General features: G+C 42.9%; 2 protein-coding genes across 3 annotated transcripts; both read left to right on the forward strand.

Moving 5' to 3' along the window:
- Positions 1-4892: 4892 nt before the first annotated feature.
- Positions 4893-6077, forward strand: LOC308380449 (protein rapunzel-like; the record flags this gene model as incomplete). Its single annotated transcript, XM_080857790.1, has 1 exon — positions 4893-6077. One exon carries the CDS (start codon positions 4893-4895, stop codon positions 6075-6077), a length of 1185 nt encoding a protein of 394 aa, XP_080713916.1.
- A 10822-nt stretch (positions 6078-16899) lies between these two features.
- On the forward strand, positions 16900-24769 carry rpz5 (rapunzel 5). 2 transcript variants are annotated; one of them, XM_080858447.1, is made up of 3 exons: positions 16966-16998; positions 22520-22601; positions 22801-24769. In XM_080858447.1, exon 3 carries the CDS (start codon positions 22833-22835, stop codon positions 24012-24014), a length of 1182 nt encoding a protein of 393 aa, XP_080714573.1. In that variant the 5' UTR covers positions 16966-16998; positions 22520-22601; positions 22801-22832; the 3' UTR covers positions 24015-24769. The 2 variants fall into 2 exon arrangements, with proteins under 2 accessions (XP_080714572.1, XP_080714573.1); XM_080858446.1 differs by lacking the exons at positions 22520-22601; positions 22801-24769 and adding an exon at positions 18684-20314 and having other exon boundaries at positions 16900-16998.
- The last annotated feature ends 2108 nt before the right edge of the window (positions 24770-26877 follow it).

Here is a 26877-nt window from a genome sequence, read left to right on the forward strand (position 1 = left end):
TGAAAGGAAATTAAAGGCCCTACATATACTAAATAGGTGGGCTTTCCCCAGGGTCAAAGCCTCGGAAAATGAACAAATATATATTACATTAGTTTTCTTTTCACCATGTTGAAAACATGGCAAAGATTTGTGAATCTTACAGTCTGTTTGAATATCTCACACAGCTTTGCTGTCCATGTTTTCTTGTGCAGCAACCTTCACTTCCAGCTACTCCGTTGGACATCTGCTCGGGTCAGGAGGGTGTGCTTCTGTTTACGCAGGAACAAGGAAATCTGATGGAGCACAGGTGAGGCTCTCCACTTTACCTTCTGTTTTCCTTCAATACCCTAAAGTTAGTGCATCCAATTTATTATTATTATAATTATTATTATTTATTTATTTTTGTTTCTCCCTGTAGGTGGCCATAAAGTTCATCCCCAAATTAAATTCAAACACATACATTACCATGGTAAGTATATTTTTTAGTTATACTGAATGATCCACAAACCACATGAAAAACTACTAGCTAGTAACAACATGTCTACTATAAATGTGTCTTGGTACAGCCTGTGGGTAGGGGTATAATAATTAGATTTGTGATATAATTGTATTGATTACCCAAAAAACACCAATAAAAAGTGTTAAACATAAATTTGTCTTGGTACAGTCGCCACCTATCTTTCTTGTGTCTCTAATGTGTTGTTTGTCTTCCTTCTTTTAAGCCTGGTGATGGAAGGCGTCTTCTTAGGGAGGTGGCACTGATGACTATGGTGTCTCAGCCTTCAGCAAGCCTTAATATTTTGAAGCTGCTGGACTGGTTTGAAGAGCCCCTCCGATACGTCCTGGTCTTGGAGCGCCCCAGCCCCTGTTTAGACCTGTTCGACTTCTGTGACAGATATGGTGGTCGGCTCACCGAGACGCAGGCCAGACAGATCATGAGTCAAATTGTCGAGGCACTGATTCAATGTCGCGACCGTGGCGTCTTTCACCGTGATGTGAAGCCTGAGAACGTCCTCGTCAACCTTAACGACTGGACAGTTAAATTGATCGACTTCGGTTGTGGGGATCTCCTCAAAGAGTCTTATAATCACTTTTCTGGTGAGTTGCTCAAGAATTAATAACAAAATGTGTGATGTTCTGAATGTGACGGATTCTTTATAGGTATGTGATGTGTTCTATCTGTATATATTTTCCAGGCACCAGGAAATACTTCCCACCTGAGTGGTTTTCGCATAGGAAGTACCAGGCTTCACCAACCACAGTATGGTCTCTGGGAGTCCTGCTTTTCGAACTGGTCTGTGGTGACCTGCCATTCGAAGGCGAAGAAGAAATCATCTTTAAACAGCCACAGTTTGTAGAGGGTGTGTCCAAAGGTAAGGGAGTGTTGAAAGCATACATCTGAAACTACTAGTTAATCATAAAAGAACTTATTTAACCCTGTTAAAGCACTTCTATAAAGTATAAGTTGTAAATTGTAACACCACTCATCTACAACCTTTTGTGTAGACTGCCGTGACCTCATTAACTGGTGTATGAGTAAGGAGCCCACTGAGAGACCAGTCCTGGAGGACATACTAACCCACGACTGGCTGTCAAGGAAGCACCTGTTCTGAGTTACACGTGGAGAGAGAGGAAATACAGTAAGGCTGCTGTGTAGCCAGTGAATCAAATGACTACCTGTTTCTCATCTACCTTCTGTGGCCAATCAGATTTGGGTTTGAGGAGACATAGCAGCATCCATATGAACCACCTGCTTTTTCTGCAGAATAACAGACAGACTGGATAGGTCCATACCCCAAGTAAAGCTGCTCTTTGACAACAGTATTCTCCAGACCACCTGGGACCTGGACTCTCCTAGTCCTGAAACAAGGGAACAAGTCTGTGGATAACCCCCAATTCAGAGCCGCCTCAACGGGACTGGTTGATATAGACTAAGCTTTGTCACTGGTCCTGCCAACCCTACTGATGGAGATGGGTTTCCATGGACACAGGATGTAAGGGATTGTCAACCCGACGTTGGACTCGTGTTGGGAAGCTGGGATTTTATACATACTGAGTGGATCTGGTCATTTGCGTTGATCTTTAGAACATTTTTGAAGCACTTAAACAGTTGGAGTTCTTGATGTTGCCCCTAAGATCTCCTCCTGTTCTTCTGCCCCTGAGTGAGCTTTTTACCCCCCTTTCCTCTATAGATGCCCACCCCCTCTGGCACAGGAAATAAATAAAAGTACACAAACTGTTGAAGGACTCTTATTTTTGAATTCATATTTATCTTTGTAAGAGAGCAATTCAAAAATAAATAACCATGTATACACCAGTTGATTAACATTTTGTTGTTTGTTGAAACTGATGTCATTAATGACAATAATTGGTAATAATGTTTCTAATTTACCCTTTAGGTATTAAGTATTTGGTCTGTTTAACAGGATATCTTCTCTGATACATTTTAAGTAAAATGGTCAACTGACTGCCAGAGGCACACACCATTCCAGATGAAATACAGCTCTGTTAAAAAAATAAGAGACCATCTGTTTCTCTGGTTTTACTATTTATTGGTATGTGTTTGAGTAAAATGAAGATTTTTGTTTTATTCTATAAACTACTGACATCATTTCTCCCAAATTCCGGATACAAATATTGTCATTTAGAGCATTTATAAGAGAAGATTATCATTTTGAAGTGGTCTCTTAATTTTTCCAGAGCTGTTTATTTGAAATACATTGTTCTGCCACTAGATGTCAATGAGGCATGGGAAGAGGGTTTCACAGGAAGGTTTTTTTTCCCATGCTGTGATTTGACGTAATTGCACTCCTGAACAGGTGTGTGTTGTTGAGTGTGCTGTCTACTACTTGACTATTGTATGTCTACTGGATTGTTCGTGGATATGAGTAGATATGCGTCATGATGTCAGCTCCGATGTAAAACAACCAGCTTTAGACAGCAGTTTGTGAGTTTGACTATTTCATACAACGCCCCGTCTAACGTTGCTTATCTGTAGCTTAACGTAATCCTTATAGCAGACAAAACAACGTCGGATACCAGTATTTCTCAGACATTTCTCAGTATTTCTCAGACACAAGTTTCTGAAGTATGCCCTTGTTACAACAGGAATAACAGGTTTTCTAGAGCTTAAGTAGGGAAGAAAAACATTAGATGAAAGGGTGAATTGTTTTTTAGAACGAAGGGATATGTCATCAACGATAATCTTGCCATCGAGGTTCTTTTGAAATCATGGGTATCGTGATAATGTACCGTGGCGCCATACTCTCCAACCCGGACAATTACGCACGGTTACGCATTGCCCTGAGCCTTCTCTACAGCCAGTGGGATGTCCCTAAACAGATAGTGAGTCAGAAGATCACGTAGAGATCACGTTTTGTAATAACATATTTCTGTATATAAACTGAATCTTATCTAAGCTTAAAGTTTGCAGTACACGGTAGAGGAATTCGTTTCTTATAATAGTGACTACGTAACACACTGCACTAAGGCTCCAAAGCTATATCAATCAAATGTTTTGTTAAATGCTCTTGTATGTAGAGTGACCAAGAAACAATCTGTAACACAACATACTGTTCATACACCTATAACAAGCCTACATCACTAGCAACACGAGGGTTTTCGTAGATAGTTTTTTTTTTAAGGTTTAGCGATTGAAGAAAATACCCCTCCCCCTCCTTCGTCTCCCATCACCAACATGTTTAATCACCTAGTTCGTCATACTCTGGCATATAACTGACAGAAACATCATTACAGTGGGCAGTAGTTCACTAATTGTATTTATAAATGGGCTAATTTGAACATTACATTAATCTTAACCACTGATTAAGTGAACATAAGTGATGTATATATCTTTTTTCCCAAGACAGGTATGCCTCAACATATTTTACAGTCATATAAATATATCTTTTATATTATCATTGCATGACTCACCATCTCCTGACTTGATTCCCTGCAGCAATAGACACTGCGCACCGTGCGCGTTTATTTAACCATCTTCTGACGGGGGGTAGAATGTCAGTGTCTGTGAGCAGCAAAATCCCAGTCTCTTCAAATATCATCATGAAAATAACCTGGAAGGTAATATATAAAAGAAAAAAAAATAGGTGTTTCCAAAAATGTCTGTCCACAGAGTGCGCACAAGCACTTTTCAGTTCGTTCTCTCGCCCTCTCTCTCCCTCTCTCTCCCTATCTATCTCCCTGTCTCTGTCTCTCCCTCTCTCTCTCTCTCTCTCTCTCTCTCTCTCTCTCTAACGCTTTGCCCCACTCCCTCTCTTTCCCATCACAGATTTGTATCGTCATTCCAGCCAGAATCCGTGTTAAGCCCAAACACACTGTGGGAAAATCTGTGAAACTTGGAGGATCTAGCAGCTGTTCTCTCGTCCAGGCGTGACAGTCTTGCTGTGCGATAACACTGCAGGTACAGAATAGGGTTGATATTGGATGATAGGATGCGTGTGTATGTGTCATAGAGACTCAGAGGTAAACAGCGGTTTTCAAGGTGTGTCCAATGCGGTTAAAAAACGGATATAAATTGAAATAGGTCTACCGCGACCACAAATAGTGCGTAAACTATGCACACTTAATCAATGTTTAAAAAATTCTATTATATCCATTTGATTAAACGCAAACCAAATAATTTTACACATATTTTAAAATACTGATATTTGGCTTTTTTAGCCTAACATTGTTTAGGCAAGACTAAGTCAGTGCACTAGCATTTTAAAGTTGATGGAAGGGGTGAGCTTAAGGGAATGTTTGTTATTGAAAGGCGCCCTATAAATAAAATGTATTATTATTATTATTATTATTTGTTGAAGTAACTGAGACAGATCTGTAAACATATGTGCAGTTCAAAATTGGTTGTCTGTTTAGTCACTTTGGCTTTTTCACCTGGGTGTGTTTTATAGGCAATGCCAAGTCAGCTTGAGAAGGTGGTGGCCCAGAAAAAAGAGGCCATCGAAGCAGTGATGGAGACATTGGAGAAAGGGGCAGAGGTGCTAGCCAGCACTGTGGGAGAGCTCTTTCCTCTCTGTGAGTGTGCCGCCCCTGTTCTTCGCCTCGCCCTGGACAACGTGCAGAGTAAAGAGGTTTTTTATGTGAAGGAGCAGTTCCTGATAGTGCGAAACCGCCTTGATGTCCTCTCCTCTCAGCTGGAGGACATCGACTGCGAGATTAAGAAGGGCCGTGTGGACACCCAGTACTTCTCAGTTGAGGAGAACCTACGCAACCAGTTCCGCAAATACGTTGATATTCTGGAGGCGAAACCCCAGTTCTGTGAGGTCAAGACACGGTTATTCTTGGAGCATTTCACCAAAACAGGGGGAGAGAAGAACCTGTGTGTTCTCTACGATGCACTGATGGGCAGCAACACGTTTGGTGAATCCATCCTGGAGGTTGTAGAGAGGTATGAAGCTCGCAACAGGAGAGTCCTGGAGGACTTCTGTGTGCGGATGAAGGAGCTCTTCTGCCTGGGCCTGATCGCGCTGCTTGGCCACTGTGCCCTGAGCCAAGGAGAGGAGGAAGAGCAGGAGAAGATTCAGGAGTGGAGTGCCAAAATCCAGGAGGTCGAGACCAAAATGAAGGCAGCCATTGAGGCATGTGTGATGGCGTTCCCTGAGCAGGCAAACCTTGACGCCCAGAAGTTGATCCAGGAAAAAGAGACCAAAAACCTCCAGGACGTAGCCGAGCAGCTGCGGGACTTCCTGGCACGGAAGTATGACTGGGTCAGCTGGTCTGTCCGCGTGATCAACCAGTCCGGCAGCAGCTACCGCAACTGGAGGGCTGGGGAGAACTTCCATCTTGTGAATGGGAAGAACTGGTTTGAATGCCCGCAGGTGAACGACACCAACCTGGTGGTGTCCTACAGCTGCAGTCCCCAGCCGGTACCCACAGAGAGCATACAGGAGCTAATGGCGGGTCCAGTGAAGAGAGGGGACGCCAAGGCTGTGGTGGAGGCTCTGGAGAAACAGCTGGTTGGGTTCGTGGTCCACGCTGTCAGTCGCCACAAGGAGAGCTGCGCCGCTTGGAACTTTCCGGAAGACTGCCATTACTGGGAGAGGCACAAAAATGTGTCTCTTTGTGTACACTCAGAGTGAGGCAGATTTTGACAGAACTCTGCCTCAACTTATTGCCTTTGTAGTCTAGTTGAGGGGTTTAAACGGCTGCACTTTAAGTAATTTATTCCTGACCCATACTGTGAGTATGACTTTATTGCTCTGTAAATGTAGTTACTAACAAAAACAAAGTATTTAATGTTGGCCTTTATTTATTAACAATAACTAAAATGTAATTTCAATAATAAGCATTCAGTATTAATAGCAGATTTGCTTAAAAGCCATTTCCTATCATATTACGTGTATGCATCCAATAAAATATCACATTATTATTGCCCATGTCAACTTATATGATATTCTAAAAGCCTCATCTATAAAAACATACCGGGACTATTATAATACCATTTTAAAAAAGCTGTTCTTTACCTCAAGTACGTAAATGGCAGCACCAAATCATTTCCCCAATGCTAACCACACATACACCCTTTTTGAGTGATTTTAAATGCAGGTTCCTGGCAGTGTTCAGTAGAGCAGGAGAAGGAGAGCTCTAACTCCATAGAGACTGTTCTCACGGAAACGGGCCTGTCAAAGTGCCCCTCTGTTCTGCCTCTGCAGGACTCGGGCTTGCCCTACTTACCCCTGCCACTGTGAAAGGGGTTCTGGAGGCGTAGCCATGGACCGTGAAAACAATCCGTGCTGGCTCCATAAACCCAGATTCCTGTGTGCGTAGGCACACTCAGTACACTCCACTCAGTGTCTTCACAGCTGACATCCATTTATCTTTGGGCTAAAAATATTAACCACTGCATAAATGCAGACATTTTCTTTGTGCAGATTTTAAGACTTGTGATCCAATTCACTTTTTAACATTGTTGTTTAGAGGCTCAAATGCCTTTGATCAGTACCAAATGTCCTGCGTATAATCAAAGGATAATAGTCGTTTTTCTTTCTTCAATTAAACGGGTTACAATTTATACCATTTACTTTAAAACACTTCAATTGAGCTTCATTTGCACTCTTCACTGTGCACTGTCCATCCCCTAGTCATCAGCAGGGAGCCTGACCACCCTGTAATTGAATATCTGGTGCCTATTTTGTGCAGCCTGTTTTTTGTAAAACAGAATTTGCAAACAATTGTTGACGTGTATTGAGATTAAATCTCTTTTGGTGGCCACAAACACCACTCGGAAAAGCTTCTAATTTAATCACCGGCTTTTGCACATAAGTCAGCATATTCCGACCGGTGTCTCAATACACCATAATAGATTGCTGGTAACCTTTTGCACTGCTAATATAAAAAAGACAAGCTCTAAAGTGCTGCGCTCAGCACGGTAGAATAACTCATTAAGTGTGTTCGAGGTTGAGAGTGGAGGGGGTCCATCCATCATGTATCAGCCCGGGGAGAGAGAGAGAGAGAGCCTGCACAGAGGCTTCTATGCTGCGCTGCTGTAAATCAATGTTGTCAAAATCTATACGGCAGGGTCTGTAATGTGAGGTGTTAAATGATGTCGGTGTGGGCAGGCTGCCCCAATTCTTGTCAGTCATTTAAAATTGACGCAACTATGTGTAGTTAACCCTTGTAAATGAGAAAAATAATAACATTTAAATAGATGTAGTGACAAGTGTGCGGTTACGTGTGGAGGACGTTGCCAGATGTGGTGATCCCCTGCAGGGACTTCCAATGCAGCTACTGTACATTTAAATTAAGGATTAAAGAAAAATAAATTAAAGACGCATCCTGAAGTGATTTATGCTCCATGTGTATAAAATGCAGTGTATTAAAATGCTAACACTATTGTTATCAGTTCTTCATTTGGTCATGCCAAATACATACATAGTCTTATGAATCTTTACACAGCTCTATTTTCAGATTTCTACGCATTTCTATGTAAAATACCAGCCACCAAAAAAAAACAACGTTCCGAACGAAATAACGAAATAAAGAGCTGGCCCATCAGGCCCACAGTGCTGGAAACTCCTGAATTCATTAGTGGTCGTGTGGGCTCGGCCCTGGCTGCAGGTATTGATCCACAAAGCTCTTATCCCTGATAAAGGCTTTCCTATGGCCTCACACACACACACACACACATAATCCTCACCGTCGCTTCTGACATGCCCACGCAGTGTTGGATACCAAGCCGGAGGTTGTGGGTTTCTTGCTGTCTGTTTTGTGGTATTGGAGGAAGATGAGTTATGAGATTAATTTCTTCCCTTGCTGGTTTGTTAAGAGTGAAGCTGCTTTTTGTACCTTTGGGAGACAGAGGGCGCCACCAACAAACAGATCAACAAGGTTTTGGTGAAATATCTTCCTCGGGCTCCCTCGAGTCAGTGCTCTGGCGTTTTTCAGTCAAGGGTCCTAACTGACAGTATCTACAGCACTCAGGCAGGTCTACATCAGGCAAACTCAATCTCTCCCTGTCTTGTCACTATCAGCGGCAGCTTAGTTAATGGAGAAGGTACTTGGCATAATATTTGAAGATAGAGGGGCCATTTTGTTTTTCAGATAATGTCCTATTTCAGCAGATCAAAGGACAGATGAGAGCAGCTTTGATATCTCAAGCATTTTCTCTTGAAAACTGTTATTTTAATAATTTAACTGGTTTTTGACCTACTTAACTACTAACTGTACTCATTCACTACGTCTATTCACTTTATTATGTAATTGCCATGACGTTACACCCCAGTAACTTGTTAAACTTATGCTTAACCTGCTGTTCATGATTAGTGTGTCCCGAATCAAAAGAACTATGTAAATAACTGGTTTGACATTCTTCAGAGATCACCTATACCCTCTGTAAATCCTCTTCATCCAAAGTTCTCAGATAAGACGTATCAGCCAATATCAATATTTCATAAACAAATGATTGATTTTTATGGAGCCCAGCATTAGTGGTTTTCAGGAGGCGGTCGATCAATCGTGGGGGCGGCCCAGCCTGACTGGATCTGGGGCCGTAATGACATTACCTCTCCGTCGGAGTGGACCATCGACCAGGGCCCTGCGGCTTAAGTGGACTAATCTGATAAAAAGCATTAAAACATTTGTTCAGTGACACACAACGGCGGACCTGCTGAAGCCCTCTAGATTGGCCATCAAAGGCCTGCTTTGGCAGGAGGGAGCAAACATGAAGGTCACAGTCACACGACTCCAGTTCACTCACTGTGAACGTGCAGGGTAGTAAGGGTCAGGCAGTCTAGATGCTGGTCATTAGCAATCGCAAATATTTGAGATTAATGCTGCAAATGCTGTGCTCTCTCATCTCTGTAACAACGATGTAACTTCTGAAGCTTCCCGTCTGTGCACAGGCCTACCCAGGCTGCCTTCACAGTGAGTATACACTCCACTCACCCCCTTCTGTGTTTTCCACTTGGACTGTAAACCCCCTAACAGACTACCAGACTTTTTGCCCGACGTCAGCACAAAGGAATCTCTCTCACTCACTCTTTCTCTCTCCTACTCTCACTCTCTCTCACACACACACACACACACACACACACACTCACTCACTCTCTCTCTCTGTCCCTTCCCTCCCCTAGCCTTGTTTCACTCCTCCTTCTTGTTTCTCTCTCCCTTTCTCTCCTCTCCCTCTTTCTTGAAGACAAGCCAAACCATCCCCCCGTCCATCCTCTCACACCATGAGTTCCCGTCCATCGGCACTGCAGTATATCAGCCTGTGCTGTCAGCGAAGGCCCACGCTGAGACCTGGATATTGGCCATGCTGTGCAGTGTAATGTCCTACCCATCATTGGTGTCAGAACACCCCACCACCCCCCCCCCCCCCCCCCCCCACACACACACACACACACACACACACACACACACACACACTGCGAATATAAGCCAACACACCTCCATACATGTAAGACAGTAAGACAGCAGACAAATTAATCTGATTATCAAGAGAAAGTCTTTCAAGTGATCAGGTGTGGCTCCATCCCAGCATGCCAGAGTGAGTGATAGCCAGGCCGTGCTGGGACTGCCGCAGGGGGGGAGGGGGGGGGGGGGGGGGGGGGGGGTGAGGGCATGAGAAAGGGCAGGAAAGAGGGAAATGGAAAATTAGGAAACACAACAGCTCGGAGCTCTGAACTCCGGCAAACAGGAAACAATAGAAGGACTTTCATTTCCATGGGCCGGAACTTTACAATATACCCAAATATGAAAACTATAAATAGCCCTTAAGCTTGCTCCTACACTTCTGTCCACAAAACCATTAGCAAATTAAAGTTGTAATCGGTATATTGATCTCTGTTCTGGCTCCCTTGTAATTTCTCTCTTGTGAGTTCTCTCTCTCTCTCTCTCTTTCTCTTTCACACACACACACACACACACACACACACACACACACACACACACACACACACACACACACACACACACACACACACACACACAAATATGCCCACACATGCTCATGGTGTTACAGTTGAGGGAGGGAGAGCCAGAGGGAGGGAGTGAGACAGAGAGGTGGCATTTGGGCAGCATTAGTGAGGGAGGGAGTGAGACAGAGAGGGGGCATTTGGGCAGCATTAGTGAGGGAGTGAGACAGAGAGGGGGCATTTGGGCAGCATTAGTGAGGGAGGGAGTGAGACAGAGAGGTGGCATTTGGGCAGCATTAGTGAGGGAGGGAGTGAGACCACTCTCTTGTTTATGCTCTTGTTTATTCAGCCTGCATGCTGAAACGTTTCTTGACCTATTTCAAAGTGCCCTTCGCATTCCATTGAAGTTAATAGTGCTTTTGGGTACTTCCCACCTGACCCCTGTAAGTTGTGAGGCAATGTTGGATTGAATAATACTGTAGCGTTCTCCGCTATTAAGAATCAGGCACGAACCGTTTACTACTGAACCTGTAGTTTAATTCTGTTCTGTTGTTGGCCACAGCCACGCCTAACAGTTGTTCATTTGAGAAATAACCAAATTAGTCTTCCCAATGTGCCGGCAGGAAGCAGCACACCTCTCTCACTCCCTTCGCTCTCCATTCAACCCCCAAACCACACACCCAACATAGCTCAGGTTACAGAGCCTATTGTAATGATCCTGGAAATGTACACACATTAACCTGCACAACACATAACATCACATTCATAAACATGCACATGTGCATTTAAATTAACAAGTAATTTTGTTGCATTCAGTGATCACAGATTAGCATGGAAATCTTCAGGTATTCTCTTAAATAAAACAAATGCGACGGGTCTTTTAAAGTCACACAATCGGCATTTTCGACTCATGTCATGTTAGTACTGTCAACCAGGGGCGTAACTATAGGGGGTGCAGCAGGTGTGGTCGCACCAGGGCCCATGGGTCTAGGGGGCCCGTAGCCTGTGGGCCATAGACATATTTACATCAATGTAAATAGTCTGAAGGCAAAATATACTTGTGGGGGTTGGGGGCGTGACCGCGGCGGTGGTTAGTGATCTACCCTGACAACTTCACAGTTTCAAGTGTTATAGGCAAAATAAGCGTGCAGGGGGTAGGGGGCGTGGCAGCGGCAGTTAAAAACATGATGTAAAATGTTGGGGAACCACTGTCTTACGCCACTGACTAGGGCCTGTCTTAAAAGCCTGCACCTGGGCCCGTCGTAACTACGTTATGCCACTGCAGTCAACGAATGGAAAGAAAACTATTTTTAACTTTTTTTCCTCATTTTAACATTCACCTGTAAATAATACAACTTTTTGCCCTATATAGTTGCTCTTGCCTTGGAATGTGGCCGACACAATCAGTTCCACAAGAACTGAAAACAAAGCTCCTATCGAAAATATGCTGACTTGGCCTGGCCTTGGTGAGATGTGATGCCTTAGCCTGGCCTTGGTGAGATGTGATGCCTTAGCCTAGCCTTGGTGAGATGTGAACTGTGACGAACAGAAAGCTTTGATTATAACATGTAGATCGGTGGTTCTTAACCTGGGTTCGATCGAACCCCAGGGGTTCGTTGAGACACTCTCAGGGGTTGGGTAGGGGTAGAGACACACGCAGTATAGCCCGGTTCACACTAGCAATCTCGGGCCGTTTTTATACATACCTACGTTTTGAAGAAATCATATTTTATTTTTCAAATTATGAAGGGTTCAGCGAATGCACTTATGAAGCTTGCAGGGTTCAGTACCTCCAAAAAGGTTAAGAACCACTGATGTAGAAGATCTCTCCATTATGGTAAGAGTGTGATGCCACCACTGAAAGAAATCCTGTTGCTTCAACACGGTGAGATTTAATCAAGCATCACATTTGCATTGGGCCTGAAGGGTAGAAATCTATTTCCTTGTTTGGTACTGGGGGCAGAGGGAAAGAGTGTGCATCTGTATCCAATCAATGTGAGCTAGTCTGTGAATACTCATCTGTTTTCTCGCATCCTGCACGGATTTATATTGATCCAAGGAGTCTAACAGATAGATTCTGTCTGTATCCTTGGGGATTTGGATTCAGGGTCTGTCTCTACAGGCTGTGCTATGTGCATACTGATTAGTAAACAACCCGGTTGGCACTGAGGGTCTCATTTAATTCACAAGATATATCAAGAATACCCTTGAAAGTCAAACAAGTTTATGTAATGATGTTGTTGTGTAAATGTGTGTTTTTAACAATCATGTTGTGGATAAAGCAAGGTCAGTTAAATTCCAAACCTTTTAGGACAGTAAAGCAGTCTGAAGCAAAGTGAGAGGTGAAGGGATTCTAATCTTTGCATCCAGAGTTCAACGTTCATGTTTGTATTTGTACTGTTATTTATTTGAGACCCCTTCCAGGATTTATTTGTCATCCTTTGTGGTAAAAACTGTAGTACTTAAAACTTAAAACTGTGAATGTGTTATGTGATAAACTATTTTGAGTCTGTGTATGCCTGCCTGCCAACTGGAATTGAGGTTTCTGCAGGAAATGATTGCTGAGGGCATTGCCTAGCAACGAGTGTAGGTGACAGGAAAAGGTGCCATGCAATTTGCAAGAAACATGTGCAGTCTAAACCTGCAGAGAGCGAAAGCTACATCTTTTAACCACAAAAGGGGCACAGTGTACTGAATACAGAAGCGGAACCAGACTTAGCTGCTGGGGACATGGGTTGAGGTCGGTAAACAAGATCAGAATAGTGTTTGAGACCTGCGTAGATTGTTCACATTGTATGCAAATGACTATGAACATAATTAGAGGATGCTCATCATGTAATAAACATTATTTGAGAGGAGGCTCGGGATTGTCATGGAAAACTTCACAAGTGGCTCTCTCTTGATGAACCGTGTTTAAAAATGTGAGTGAGTTAGCAGAAATGTAGCTCTCTCATTCCCGGGTACCGTGCGCGGCCCGTTTGGATTTTTCCAAGTATTTAACCCAGCACCTTTATACCACTGAAGTAATGCTAGTTAAAAAAATAACATTATGCCACAGGGACTTTCTGAACTGAGATGGAATTCCCCTCTCCCAGCACTGCTGTTAATGCTTAACTGCGTACGCAGCACACAACAGGTATGCGGGAAAGAAACTTCAGCCGGTTTGAGGAATAAATGCAGGAACAGAATAAATCCGTAAATGTGTTCCAGATCCTAAATGATTTCACAAAAGATTTCCTTTTGAGTTCATGAGCTGACTTCTTTCACAACTTCCTGCCGGGCCTCCTGTCACCAAGGGACAAATAGAATTCTGCATGTGCAATAATCCCTGACCCTCCAGGACTGTGCAGCCTGGATTTCCCCTCCTGACTCACTCAACACATTGCAGGCTCCTTGCGACCTGGAAACATCTGCCCCCTCAGATCCAGAGGCGAGTTCTGGCATGTAATGAAGATACTGTCGCTGTGACACCAGCGGTTTATGGCAGACACCAGCCCTCTATGGTTTTGTGGAACAATGACAAAACATAGTAGCGATGTGCACTTGTATTCAACATCTGATTCAATTTCTGTATGCAGATTACGTGGGCTCCACAAGACAAAGAGTACCAACTCATCAGTGATTCATAGTTCTGCTTAAGGGCCTCACATATATTTTCCCAAGGGAGTCTATCGGTTTCCCAGTTGATCATCATGAGGTAATTTCCTTTGTGAAAACATTGAAAACATTGCTCTTCTGATGGAGACAGAAACATTTCTTCTCATGCCAGGGGCTTTCATGACAGATGACCCATGTGAGGTAAGACTGATAATCTGTTACAGTCACACAAAGCCAGATCTAAATGACACAAATCAAAACATTTTTGATCTTGCATTTTGACCTGGGTAAGTTACATGTAGTCAATTTCAACCGACTCATACTACACTCATATAAAATATATGAAGCCTATATATATATTATAGAACAATGTAACATTTAAAAATAACTACAATAAATAAATGAAGTAAACAGATATCTATCAGATAAGTGGATTGCAGATATAGCACATTTCCAGTAAACTGTCAGCAGGTGAACCTGTTCTTGTAAATGTCTCTGTACTTGATGCAGGTGCTTGGCTGGTTCCCACAGGTGTGATCTCAGGTGCTTACATTAATTACACTCTGGTTTCTGCTGGCTAGCCTCAGCACGCTCTCTCTCGAAAGAGTCATAAGTCATTTCTGCTTACACCCTTTCTCCAGTAGCCCTGTACGGTAACAGTTCTTTTATCACACTCTACCAAACAATTTGGGGTAAAAAATAAATGTTCAGCTCATACATGAACGTGTCACATTTGTCATGTCTTGGATCAGTTGTGAAACACTTGCAATCAGGGAAAAGTAACGCCTGACAAAGTTTTTTCGATAGTGTAGAATTGTAGATTGTATGCAGTGGTGTAGTCCAGGGTATACGCAGGTGTACGGAGTATACCCACTTATTTTTCAGTCACCATTGCGTAAACCCACTTCTTAAAACAGTACGTTTATTCTGTGCTGTATGGGCTGCTTAAAAAAATAATAAGAGTATACCCACTTCTTCAGGGACCACTACACCACTGATTGTATGTTGTGCCCACAAGAGAGAGGCATGCAGACGGTCTGCATCTGTTTGAACTATATCACTGTAAGCCCCAATAAGTTGAGTTTACCTAAAATATTTGAGGAAAGTGGTTGCCTTAAAAACACCAAGTAATGTGAAAAGAAACCTTTTGAGTACATTTAACTTAAAATGTATTGCAATAACTGCTTTGCAAAGTGACTACACTTAAAGCATTAAGTTCAATGAACATTAAAATTTCAGGTTGATTTTACTTAAATGACCTGACCTGATATGATTCGTTTTTTTAAATAGATGCATTCAGTCACATGAATAACTTTTTATAAAATGTAAGAAACAGGGAATGGATAGTCTGCCTAACATCTCCTAAAAGGTAAATGAGCAAATGTCCGTGCCACAGAATCACTACACTCTGTTGTTAATTTGATTACAAGGTCAAAAAATGATGACATGGGTAATTCCAGGTAACGGTCCAAACGAATGCCTGATGAACCTGAATCAGGGCGACACTCCAGACGCTCCAGATGTGGTGCAAACAGTGCCTCGTCTGACACACCTAGTTCACCTGGTTGTCATTATACATGCATTCCATTCCCTTGCTTCAAATGCAAAAACGCCATGCCAACAGGGCCTCCCATGCCTGGCAATTCCATTTGAGTTCTTCTGCAGGGCTAGCTACATTTTGTGTGGAGTTCACATAATGAGAATATCTGATGAGATATTTATTATCTTATCTCTTTAAAAAACATGCCAGAATCACTAACAGAGCTTGCTGATGTGTAGGTGTGCTGAAGTGTATTGAGATTATAATCATTAAATGTGTTAACTGGTTACATAATGACATACAATTCCACAACAATACAATGCGAAGTCTCAGAACACTGGACAAAATCACAAATAGTTATACAAATAATAAGTTTCCACACTGATTTATTAATTTCAGTATACTGTACTGTACACTTGGGCACAGCAGGTATGGGCATGCTATGGGGCTCTCAGTGAGGCGACCCGGAGTGTGTCTGCCACACACGAGCCTGTGCCACCCATCACGCCACATACCGCTGTGCTCCTGCGAGGACACGATCCCATTTCTGATGGTAACGAGTTAGCATAGTGCGAGATCTAGCAGCGAGACGACACAAACAGACCCAAAGCGCGCCCACGTACTGTTCGCCGGCACGGCTGGCTTGCCAGTGACTCTGCGGACCAATGGCCACAGACCACGTCCGGTCACCCCTCCATCCTCGTTTAGCTGGAGTGATTAGTCATAGCAACTAATGGGTCACACTGAGAAGCTGAACAAAGGCAATGGCTCAGTGCTGTTGCAAGACTGGAGATGGTTAAACAGTGGTGTCTTTCACCACCGAGCCCTGACTGTTGTGGCATAACTGATTGAAAGCCTTCTCTGCCCCCTCACAGCAATGCCTAAATGAATCCTTTGACATAGTGGGCAAAGGGGGTGGGGGTCAGGGGGGGGGGGGGGGATAACATTTCACACAGTTTCAGCAGTGCAGAGTCGTCTGCTTTGCCTATTCAAAGATATGAAAATCTCCTGTGTATGTGGAGGAGCTGTGTACTGTGTAACATGCCAGCTTTGCGATCTTGGCATGAGTTTGCAATAAACTACGGCCGCATATCTTTTCACTTTCTGAGCCCCAAACATGTTTCCATAGCAACCTCACTGCAGACTCAACAAGACGGGGTTCTGTGAGGCAGAAAGTGCTTGCTCTCTGTCCTTGTCCAAGAGGCTCCCGCTGTCCAGGCAGTTTGTTTCTTTTTCTTTTTTTCTTCTTCTTCTTCTTCTCCTTTGCCAGTGTGAATGTGCTGCACTATCCCCAGGGGGAGTGTTTACAGGATGTTATCAGTCTCCGTCTCTGCCTGTCATCCTCTTCAGACTGGGTTCCATGGAATGTTTGGAGGGGAAGGAGGCAATCTGAAGGGGGAGTGCCACACTGAGGGGGAGTCTCCGTATACATCCCAGGCCTGGGAGTCTTTTTGCTCAGAGGCACAGCTGAGATCTGCCGGAGAACAGGAGCAACATTTTTCAGGACTTGTGGTGAGTCCTCCAAATCTAGCTTTATATACTTTTTTTGATAACTTCATCCTTACTATAAAATTAAATTTGAATTAATAACAGGGACATGATTATCATTTTATTTTCTCATCTTTCCTAGTCCTGTGTGTTACGCAAATATGCCAAAGAATTCTGAACATTTGATTAAGAAACGTTAAAGAAATACAAGACAAATTAGTACAGGCCTGTGTTGACAAGCAAGAAGGGTTATTGGAACATAATGAGCTGATCATAGGTTGTTCAGTTGCAGGATGTTGTTGTTAAATCAATATTGACTGCCACAGGGTTTGTCATGGTGTGTGAAAATACAGCTGGATTATGGCACAGGGATGTGGTTCTATGTTCTATGAGCTTTTATTTGTCTCAGTAGAATAAACAATCGTAAGCAGTTTGGGTGTTCTCTTTCATACTGCCAGGAGACGTGGCACATTTGGATTTTATTTGACCAGATGAATAATCAAGTTAATTAGAGGATATATTTGCAAGTATATGTTTTCTTGCTTTTTTTGTAAATTGATTTCAAAGTGAGCCTATTTTCTTTACAAAAGAAGACTTGAAAAATCACATCCAAAATCAGGATCTTTTTTTCAGTAAGTATTGTTTTTTCTCCAAAATGTATCTGAGATCATGATGCAATACTGTTGAGTGACAAAGGGATTGTAGAATAGTTCTGTGCTGTTTTAAGGCATTTAAAACTCTTGATATGATTTTGGTAATTACTCTTAATCTCATATGACTCATTTTGAAGTACTCCTGACCTTGGTAAAGGACATACTTGTTATGTAAATAATAATGTTGAATTTGACAAATTTTCTCACTTGAAATAGTCATCTACAAAATTGTATTGGTTTGTTAGTACTTTCTCTTTTGTAATGCATTTTTATACCATCTGCATGGGGGCTTCGAGTGTTAACAAGGCACTAGACAGAGCGTGTTTATTTTCATTAGAGAACAAGTGCAGTGGGAACGGATTTCTCAGATCAGGGTGTGCCTTTTTCTGTAGTGAATTTGAAGCCCAGGGAAATGAGATATGTGTGTGAGCTCATCTCCCCTGTGCATTTAAACTGTGCAGAAATGTCCTGAAACGCTCATGAGGGTGAATGCCTTTCTTCTTTCAAACATGTTGAGAGCATCTGTGTTTGCTCTAGTGCCTGGTTATTGTTTGTGTCTTTTTTGAAATGTCCAGCATTGAGTGTTGCGCAACTCGGCCATCACCATGAGAACTTAACCACCATGTCATTTTCATGTTTGTGTTGCTATAAACTCTAAAATATATGTATCCTAAAACAGTTAGAATGAGCCCAATCACAAAACGGTTATCCTTATCTAATCCTGTCATTTGTGTGTGCTCAAAGGGTGTGGCATTGTGACTACACACAAGTTCTAACAAGTCCTGGACCACTGTCACCTGATAAAAAAAAAAAACGTTTCACTTGGCTGGGTTTTAACTTTGAAGTGTGTGTGTCTTTTCTTTGTTGTGTTTCTTGATGACAGTTGATATTTGGTCCCAAAGATTTGATCTCAAGGGTCCCTTTTGTGTTGGATCAAATATAACCCATGTGACCTATGCGGAACTCAATCTATTCATTTGAAACATCTATTGATCTCAGCCATTGATTTTCACCACAGTTTGGATGATGTTTCATTTTGTGTCTTGTCTCTCACAGGATTTCAAGCATCACTGAGCTCTCGGAAGAAAAGGAGGAGGTGAATCGAGCTCCTCTTTACTGTGGTGCACAATGAGTCGCGTTGAAGAATGGGTCCTGCAGAACAAGGACAAGATCGAGAAAGGAGTGGAGATCATGGGCCAGGGCTGTGAGGTCCTGGCTGCCACAGTGGGCCAGTTTCACCCCATCCTGGAAGCTGTGTTCGTGGCCTCCGGAGAGATGCTCAGCAACCCCGAGGGGAAGGAGGCCCGTTATATGGCAGAGCAGTTTGAGAAGATCAACCAAGCGCTGGACGGCGTCCAGGATGAGATTGGCAAAATCGCCATGGAGCTGCAGAGGAGCAGCATGAACAAGCAGAACTTCGACCGCGAGGCACAGATCATCAGCCAGTACGAGAAGTTTCAGGACTTCATCAACGCAAAGCCCAAGTTCAAGGAGAAGAAGAAGGAGAAGTTCCTCGGCCACTACGAGAACACCGACCGAGACCTGAACATGGACGCCTTGTACAATGCTGTCACCGGGGAGAACACGTCGGGAGACCCCATACTGGAAACCGTGGTTACCACGGAGCAGAGGAGCCGGAGGGCCGTGGAGGAGTTCTGCGCTCGACTCAAGAAGCTGTTCGTCATGGGCATCTTCGCAGTCATGGGCCAAGCTGCCTTGAAAGACGGAGCCATTGGAGAGGAGACGGTGAAGAAGTGGCAGGATCGGATGGAGGATGTGGAGAACCGCATGAAGGCAGCGGTCGACGACTGCATCCAGAACTTTGCCATCCAGGCCAAGATGGATGTAGAAGGCCAGCTCCTGGACAAGCCTGGCAGCATTGACCCAGAGTTCACCAAATCTCTTCTGGCCATCCTCGCCAAAAAGTATGACTGGGTTTCCTGGTCCATCCGAGTTTTCAATCACGGTGGAATATTTTTTTGGAATTGGCTGGCTGGCAAGAAGTACCACGGCAGCGGTGGGGGTGGTAACTTCTTTGACCTCTTGACCCAAAACAACATCCGAGTGGTGATTTCTTTCAGCGCGGATCCAAAGCCTATCAACAAGAGCCAACTGCAGGAGCAGATCGAGAACCAGAAGCTGAAGGGTAACATGGTGTCTGTGGCACAGGCCCTGTGCGGCAGCCAACCCAACTGTCTGGTGCATGCCGTGAGCCGATATAAGAAAGTGGAAGAGACCAACAACTTTCAGCCAGAGTGCTATTATTATGGGATACAGAAAAGGGCCTACATATGTATCCATTCAGAGTAGTCTGGTATAGTTGCACTGACAGGAGGGTATCACAAATGTGGCAATCAGTTTTTCATACCTGTGTCGTTATTGTTTTTCTTTGTTTTAAGACAGACAGCTGGATGTATAGCAATATTTTACTCAAGAGATACATATGTCTAAATGGGATGTTTTCATGGTTACATGTGCTCATATATATTTTTGACTCTTATGAATGGACAAAGAGCAAATTAATTTTGATTCAAAGAACCACACTGCAAAAAGATGCTTGCAACCGAAAGAGTAAACATAACCTAAAATCAAATTCTCTATATTGAATATTTGAAATGTGGCAAAGAAATGTCAATATGTCTTCAAATATGTTTTCTTGTGTACTTATTAACATAACTGCTTTTCAACACTGCACTGCGCAAGCTAGACTGAAACCAACAATAAATGTCATGAAACAGCTATCATTTCCCTTATGAATATGTTTTTAATATATACATATATATTGCCATGTGAGATGTGACTATGCGTCATAACGTGATTGTTAATACCATTGGTTAGACCTTGGGTTCAGATATAAACTTTACAAGTATGTTCCCTCAGAATAACATACAATATTTGACCACATATCTGAAATGTTTGCGTGAGGAAAACATTTATGTCTACTCTTTCCAAGTAACAGTAAGCTAAATGGCAGCCTAAAGCTTCGATAGTAGACTATATCTTCAGTAAGCTAACAACACCCGTTCACTTCTCCCTCGAAATGGGTGTGCCAGTCTATCTATGAGCTGCACTTCCCGGACCACATGACCACGTAAGACAAAAACAGGCAGGGCAAACTTCTTTCTTACCGGCAAAACTACTTTCTTTAACGATTTAAAGGTGAGTCAAATTTTGACACAGCGCTTTCAGATGATATACTTTAGATATAACAGTCGAAATGTGCACAATTCTATGAGTACTTTACACTTATCGGGCATTTAATAAGCTATTTAAAGTTGGCCTACACATGATTGGGCGTTATCGTAAGTGCCTTCAGGAAGAAAGTTTTTGCTAGAAAATGGTTGCCTTCAGAATAACTTTCCTGTCCCAGTGAGGCGTCGACTGAATAACGCTACATTATAGGAAATAGGGGGTCTAGGACTACCGAACTGACAAGAAAAGACATTTTAGTTTAAATGTTCACTTTGGAAACTGTCAATCTCTGGCACTGTTCCGGGAAATAAAGCATAGGTTTCTAGTTCGAACGAGTGAGCAGCTCAAGTCAAGTGGAAAGCGGTGTCAAATATGACGGTGGACGAAATGGTTCAAATGTAATCACTCTCGTTTATTGGAATACTTCAGTAAAATAGCTAGTGGATATCACTTGCTAGTCTATTAAAAGTCCTCATCAGTGATTTTGCAGCAGAGCCTAAACATGTGTTCTCTAGCACTTGTGCTCAGTAAGGAAGAACTAGCCATAAACGTTGGCCTCTAATGTCACCTCAGGTTCCTCTTAAGAAGCTATTTTTGATATTCTAATATGTGGTCCGAAGAACAGAAAACTGGCCACATCCTTGTGGATGAGAAATGAGCCTCTCCCCTGCCACAGAGAATACACTCCTCCGTCACCCAAGGGAGGGGTGCTGAAGTGGATGGCTGAAATAACTGTTTTAGCGCAAGTGGATGATGCATGGCTAAATCAAATAAGCATGATAGCTTTCCACCATTTTCTTCCTTTTGAAGCTTTTCTCCTACCTAGTCCCATTTTGTCGAACTGGTGGAAAATTACTAATGACTTACAGTGCTGTCTGTTTTTGAAGTGGGCATGCTTGGCATGATGTCAATTTGACCATGCTAACTTGCCAGTTTTTAAATGTCATTAGTACACACACAAACACACACACTCACATTCATGCTGAAGTGAATATCAATCTTTGTGCCTCCAGGTTATTGTGTTCTTCAAGCTCATTCTTCGTAGACCTGTATACAACAATTGTTTATGATCCAGAACTATAATCTTGACAAATGAAGACATTATGCTCCGTCAGCAACCAACCTAAACTAAAAACCCTTGGGAACACTGAGTAGATAGAATGGCTGACAAAAGAGTTTCCATTGTCTTGTTTCTATGGTTACTGTCTGAGGTGCTTTGGAAAATGTACTCCTGCCCAGCAAGTTCAGCTACCTCCGTTAATCATTCCCCACGCCCATAGTTGCCCTGACTAGAGTGTTTAAACACGTGCTAAAAAGATTCTGTGTTTCATTATAATTGTAGGGTTGTCATGTTTTATTATTACTATATTTGAATGGAAATGATCAGGGTAAATATTTTGCAATCATATGGTTAGCTATATTATATGTACTGTGTATAAATGATCATCAGTGCTGCAGTGTTTTTTAGTCTTTTAATATTTTACCTGGTAGGCTACTGGCATTCATCCACAGACACAAGAATTGAGTAGAAATAAAAAAGTATGCTATGCTTAACATATCTAAAAAAAAACCCTGTTGTTTGCCCAGTTAAGTAGACTTTACAGCAGGACTTTTCTTTGCATTGTTGCCTCATAGCATACTGGGTGTGTCCTGCAGTGCTTTGCTTGTGAAACTAACCCTGATACAACTCCTTTTATCAGCTCAACCAGCAAGGCCACCTGGGTCTGCCCACACACTACGCCGTGTCCACACAGAGCAGCAACAAGACCGGGACACTAATATGTAAGAGCACAGATTACTAATGTATTTGATTTGTAACAATTTCATAACTGTAAGCATCATTTTAACAACCTACATATGTACTTGTCTTGCTTCCTTTTTCTTTTCCATGAATTGTACTGTTATATTAGCCTATTATACAACTAACACAAAAACAAAACATACCTTGTTTCAACACAATGTTCATGTTTCTCTTTTGCAGAACACTTGACACTATAGAGGAGATCCTACAAGATGGCGGATCAGCTGCAGCGGCTTGTGGCCGACAAGAAGAATGTTGTTGAGACAGTCATGGATGTATTTGAGCAAGGGGCAGAAGTGGTGGCTAGCATCGCAGGAGACCTGTTCCCCGTCTTCGCCATAGCAGCGCCCATCGTCAGGCTGGCCCTCGACAACGTGGAGAGCAAGGAGGCAGAGTACATGAAGGAGCAGTTCCAGAAGGTGCGGGACAGGCTGGAGGCGGTGTCTGAGGAGATTCAGCGCATCAACGAGGAGATCAAGAAGAGCGCGGCGGACGCTGCCTATTTCTCCGTGGAGGAGAATCTGACCAACCAGTTCCGCAAGTACATGGACATCCTTAACGCCAAACCCAAATTCCGAGCGGTGAAAAAGAAGCTGTTCTTGGAGCACTTCAACAAGACCGGAGGAGATAAAAACCTGATCACCCTCTACAATGCTGTCACGGGAGATAACTTCTCTGCAGAGTCTGTGTTGGAGATCACACTAAACTACGAGCAGAAGAGCCGTCGTGCCGTGGAGGACTTCTGTGCCAGGCTTAAGAAACTCTTCTGTATTGGCCTAATTGCTTTAATGGGATACAATGCACTCAAAGGGTGCGATGAGGAGGAGGAAAAGGACGTGCTCAGAGATTGGGGGGAGAAGATGCAGGTTGTTCAGCGCAAAATGTCCGCCGTCATCGAGGACTGCATCAACAGTTTCCCAAAACAGGCCGAGATAGACGCCAAAAGAGTGGTGCGAGACAACCGTGGGAAATCCAACCAAGAGCTGGCTGACATCGTCATGGAGACCCTGAGGAAGAAGTATGACTGGGTGGGCTGGTCAGTCCGGGTGTTCTGCTCCCCGACCGGCCTGTTCGTGAAGAAGACGGAGTTCCAGTGTTTCACGGGCCGGAGTCGCTTTAACGTGACGTCGGCGGAGGACAAGCTGAATGTGATGGTGTCCTACAGCGCCTCTCCAGAGCCTCTGATCAGGGACCAGATCGAGGACCTGCTATCCAGCCAGAAGAAGGCCTCCATCACTGTGGCGGAGTTGCTGTTTGAGAAGGTGCCCGTCTGTGTGGTCCAGACCATCAAGAGCTCATGCAAAGATGTGGTCTGCTCCTATAGCTTCTCAGAGGAGTTGCACTATTGGGAGAAGAGGGGGAAGGAGTTCTACGTTTGTGTTCATTCTGCTTAATGGCAATCTTGGATTTTCTTTAAGGCTGAGACTCTTTGATACTTTACAATGACTGTATTTGTTTAACTTTCTGGCTTCCTGTCAGTTATAAAGAGTTGCTTGCTTAAATGTTTGCAAAATATTTGGATAGATAGAAGACCAAACCCATTGTTTACAGCAGGAATCAGTTACAGTATACTGATTGACAATCATGGCTGTATTTTTGTACCCATAATGTTGTCTTTGACTACAACAAATAGAATTTGAAGCAAAAAGAATTTCTTTAAAATGTACTGAAAGTTGTTATATCATATGTAGGAATCCCCATGAATTATCAACTGGAAAATACTGGAAATGCATGAAAGAACAACACGACACACTAACTCAGTGCTTATCTACATACTTAAAGCTGCTACTGCAGTGTGATGAGACTGGTTTTCTCCCTTTCTGCACTGAAATATATTCCCTTTAACTTTCCCATTGTGTTATGTCCCCGGGCCCAGACTTACTATGCCGTCCTCAGGGAACGGGCATGTTGAAACACATGAGGTATGCTAGTGATGTATGCAGAGTCTATTCAGGAATGCCTCACATACTCATGTATTTGTATGGTGTTCACCCATGGGTTTGGTAGAAATGTAACAAACCAAAAGAAAAAAGTAGCGGCTTTTTTAAATCTTCCTCCACAGCCCTGTTAAGTGTTTTTCTAACTACACATATGTTGGTTAATGGCACATAGAGTTCTAACTTGATGAGCATAAAGCAAATGCTAACAGGTACAGATTTTCTAGATAAAAAAGTGAAACAACTACAAGCAGTAACTAATGAATGAACTACTATACATTTATTACTATAAATGTCCACTTATCTTGTAAGGGGAAGACACTTTTAACACACCTTTTAACAAAATACATATATACTTTACGGGAAAAGAGATGCAATAAAAAAAGCTCTATTTTAACTGTAGTCGGCTGTTTTTGTCACTTTCCATGTTTGAGTACTATATTACTATAGTACTACCCCCTGACCTTTGAGTGGCTTTTCTGGTAAAACAGGTGTTCGTTCCACAGTGATAGATTTACTTTCCAGGTGAGACATTTACACATCCTCTGTTTGATATATTATGTTATTACACAAATTAATATTTCTGTGCGTAAATGTAATTATTTTTGTAAATAATACTTTCAACTACTATTGAGAAATCGAATTTTTTATCAATAAAAACCAGCACCAGTTATGCAGCTAAATGATCGATTTTTTTTTAAATTGTGTGTACGGCTTTGGTACCTATTTGATTCCCACTTTAGCAAGTGAGCTGGTATAGCAAATATGCCTGTGGCCAACCAGTAGGCGAAAACACCCACTATTCCCTGTAATTACGCAGCGGAACTACTGCTTTGCAATGCTATATTCAGCCCAAATCCTGAGCCCAAACAGTGACAAAGACATTGCTTAAGAGGGAGGAGGAACAACTAAGGGAGAAATTTGACACTTTCGGGAACATCATTGCATTGATGAAAAACATCTCCCAGAAGGACTACAGATCCCTATCAGTGTACAGCCGTCATGTCCACAAACCATAACTCCTTACAATATCACTCAGAATAAGACATACAACAAAACTGTTTACTCTATTTCTGCCAGAAGTGTTATCAGTCAAAATAACACACATTTTTTGGAATGATAAATATCTTTTAAATTCACTTAATTCTTGCTCATTCTTTGGCCTGTATTATAGCATAGACCTATCAGGTCCTGAGCTCACAGGGGCCCTGAAGACTCACAGCCCTGCTGCTCCCTTGAGACACCTTGTTAGGTCCCTAGCAACACAGAAAGGGATACATGGGCCCTCCGCCCCAGGTGTATATAGCACAACAACAAACAGACTGGAGCCGAAACAGACTGTGTGACAGAGTGGAACCGAAGGTGGGCGGAGTAATCAAGCACTTAACTGTGCACACAAAGTTGTAAGATACTCACACCCAGATGCTCTGGTTGAAAAAAATAAATGTTTCTTGACGTGAAAATATAGCAACCCAAGCTAGATAGCCCTTGCACCAAGAATTAGCCTGATGGCAAAGTATGTCAAGTGAATGTTTCTCTCTCTCTCTCTCTCTCTCTCTCTCTCTCTCTCTCTCTCTCCCTCTCTCAGTTTACTGTAGTTGAGTTAAAATAAATTTACCTGCTATATTGATATGAACATAAGAAACAGTATTGCCAAAGCAAACTTGAAGAACAAGACACATACATGTAAGCTACATAAAACAAAATTGTTTTCTCTTTTGTCACAAATGTAATCTTAATATCTGAGTAAATATACCTCCACAACCTGCCAAAGTTATTTAAAAAACACAAGTGAACCGTATGAGGGACCCCCAGGTTAGGTTGACCCCTGTGTGAGGGACCCCAGAGATGGGTGAAGTAGTGTGTGGGGCTCCCTGGGATGCGTTGGAGGATGCGTGAGGGATGTCTGTGTGCGTGAAGCACATGGGTGTGCTACCTCAAGGGGAGGGCAGCGTGATGGCATGACGGATGAGTATGTGTTCTGACAGCCCAACGACTGAGTCTGGCTCTTTGGCATGCGGTCAGGGTGAGGGTTTGGTCCGGGGTGCAGGTTTGGTCCTGGGTTCAAGGCTAGGTGGGGTGATAGATCTCTTCCTTTGTGCCTCTCAGATTTTCAGATTCAGATTGTAAAGGTTTCTGAGGGCCTAGCAGTTATCAGGATCTTCAGATTTGGAATAAACCCCTTCCCTATAAAAGTCTGGTTAATTAACTTGTTGTAGACTACTTAGTTGTATGGGGCTCATTCCTGAATATCCATCCAGAGAAATTGCATTAAAAAAAATGAAGTACCAGACTGGATATACTCTTGATGCTATAATGA

The sequence above is a fragment of the Sprattus sprattus genome (assembly GCF_963457725.1).
Source record: "Sprattus sprattus genome assembly, chromosome: 19".
In the NCBI taxonomy this organism is placed as follows: Eukaryota; Metazoa; Chordata; class Actinopteri; order Clupeiformes; family Clupeidae; genus Sprattus; species Sprattus sprattus.

Coding starts and splice junctions, on each gene's coding strand:
- rpz5 (XM_080858446.1), top strand. CDS start 18,756: ATGAGTCGCGTTGAAGAATGGGTCCTGCAGAACAAGGACAAGATCGAG.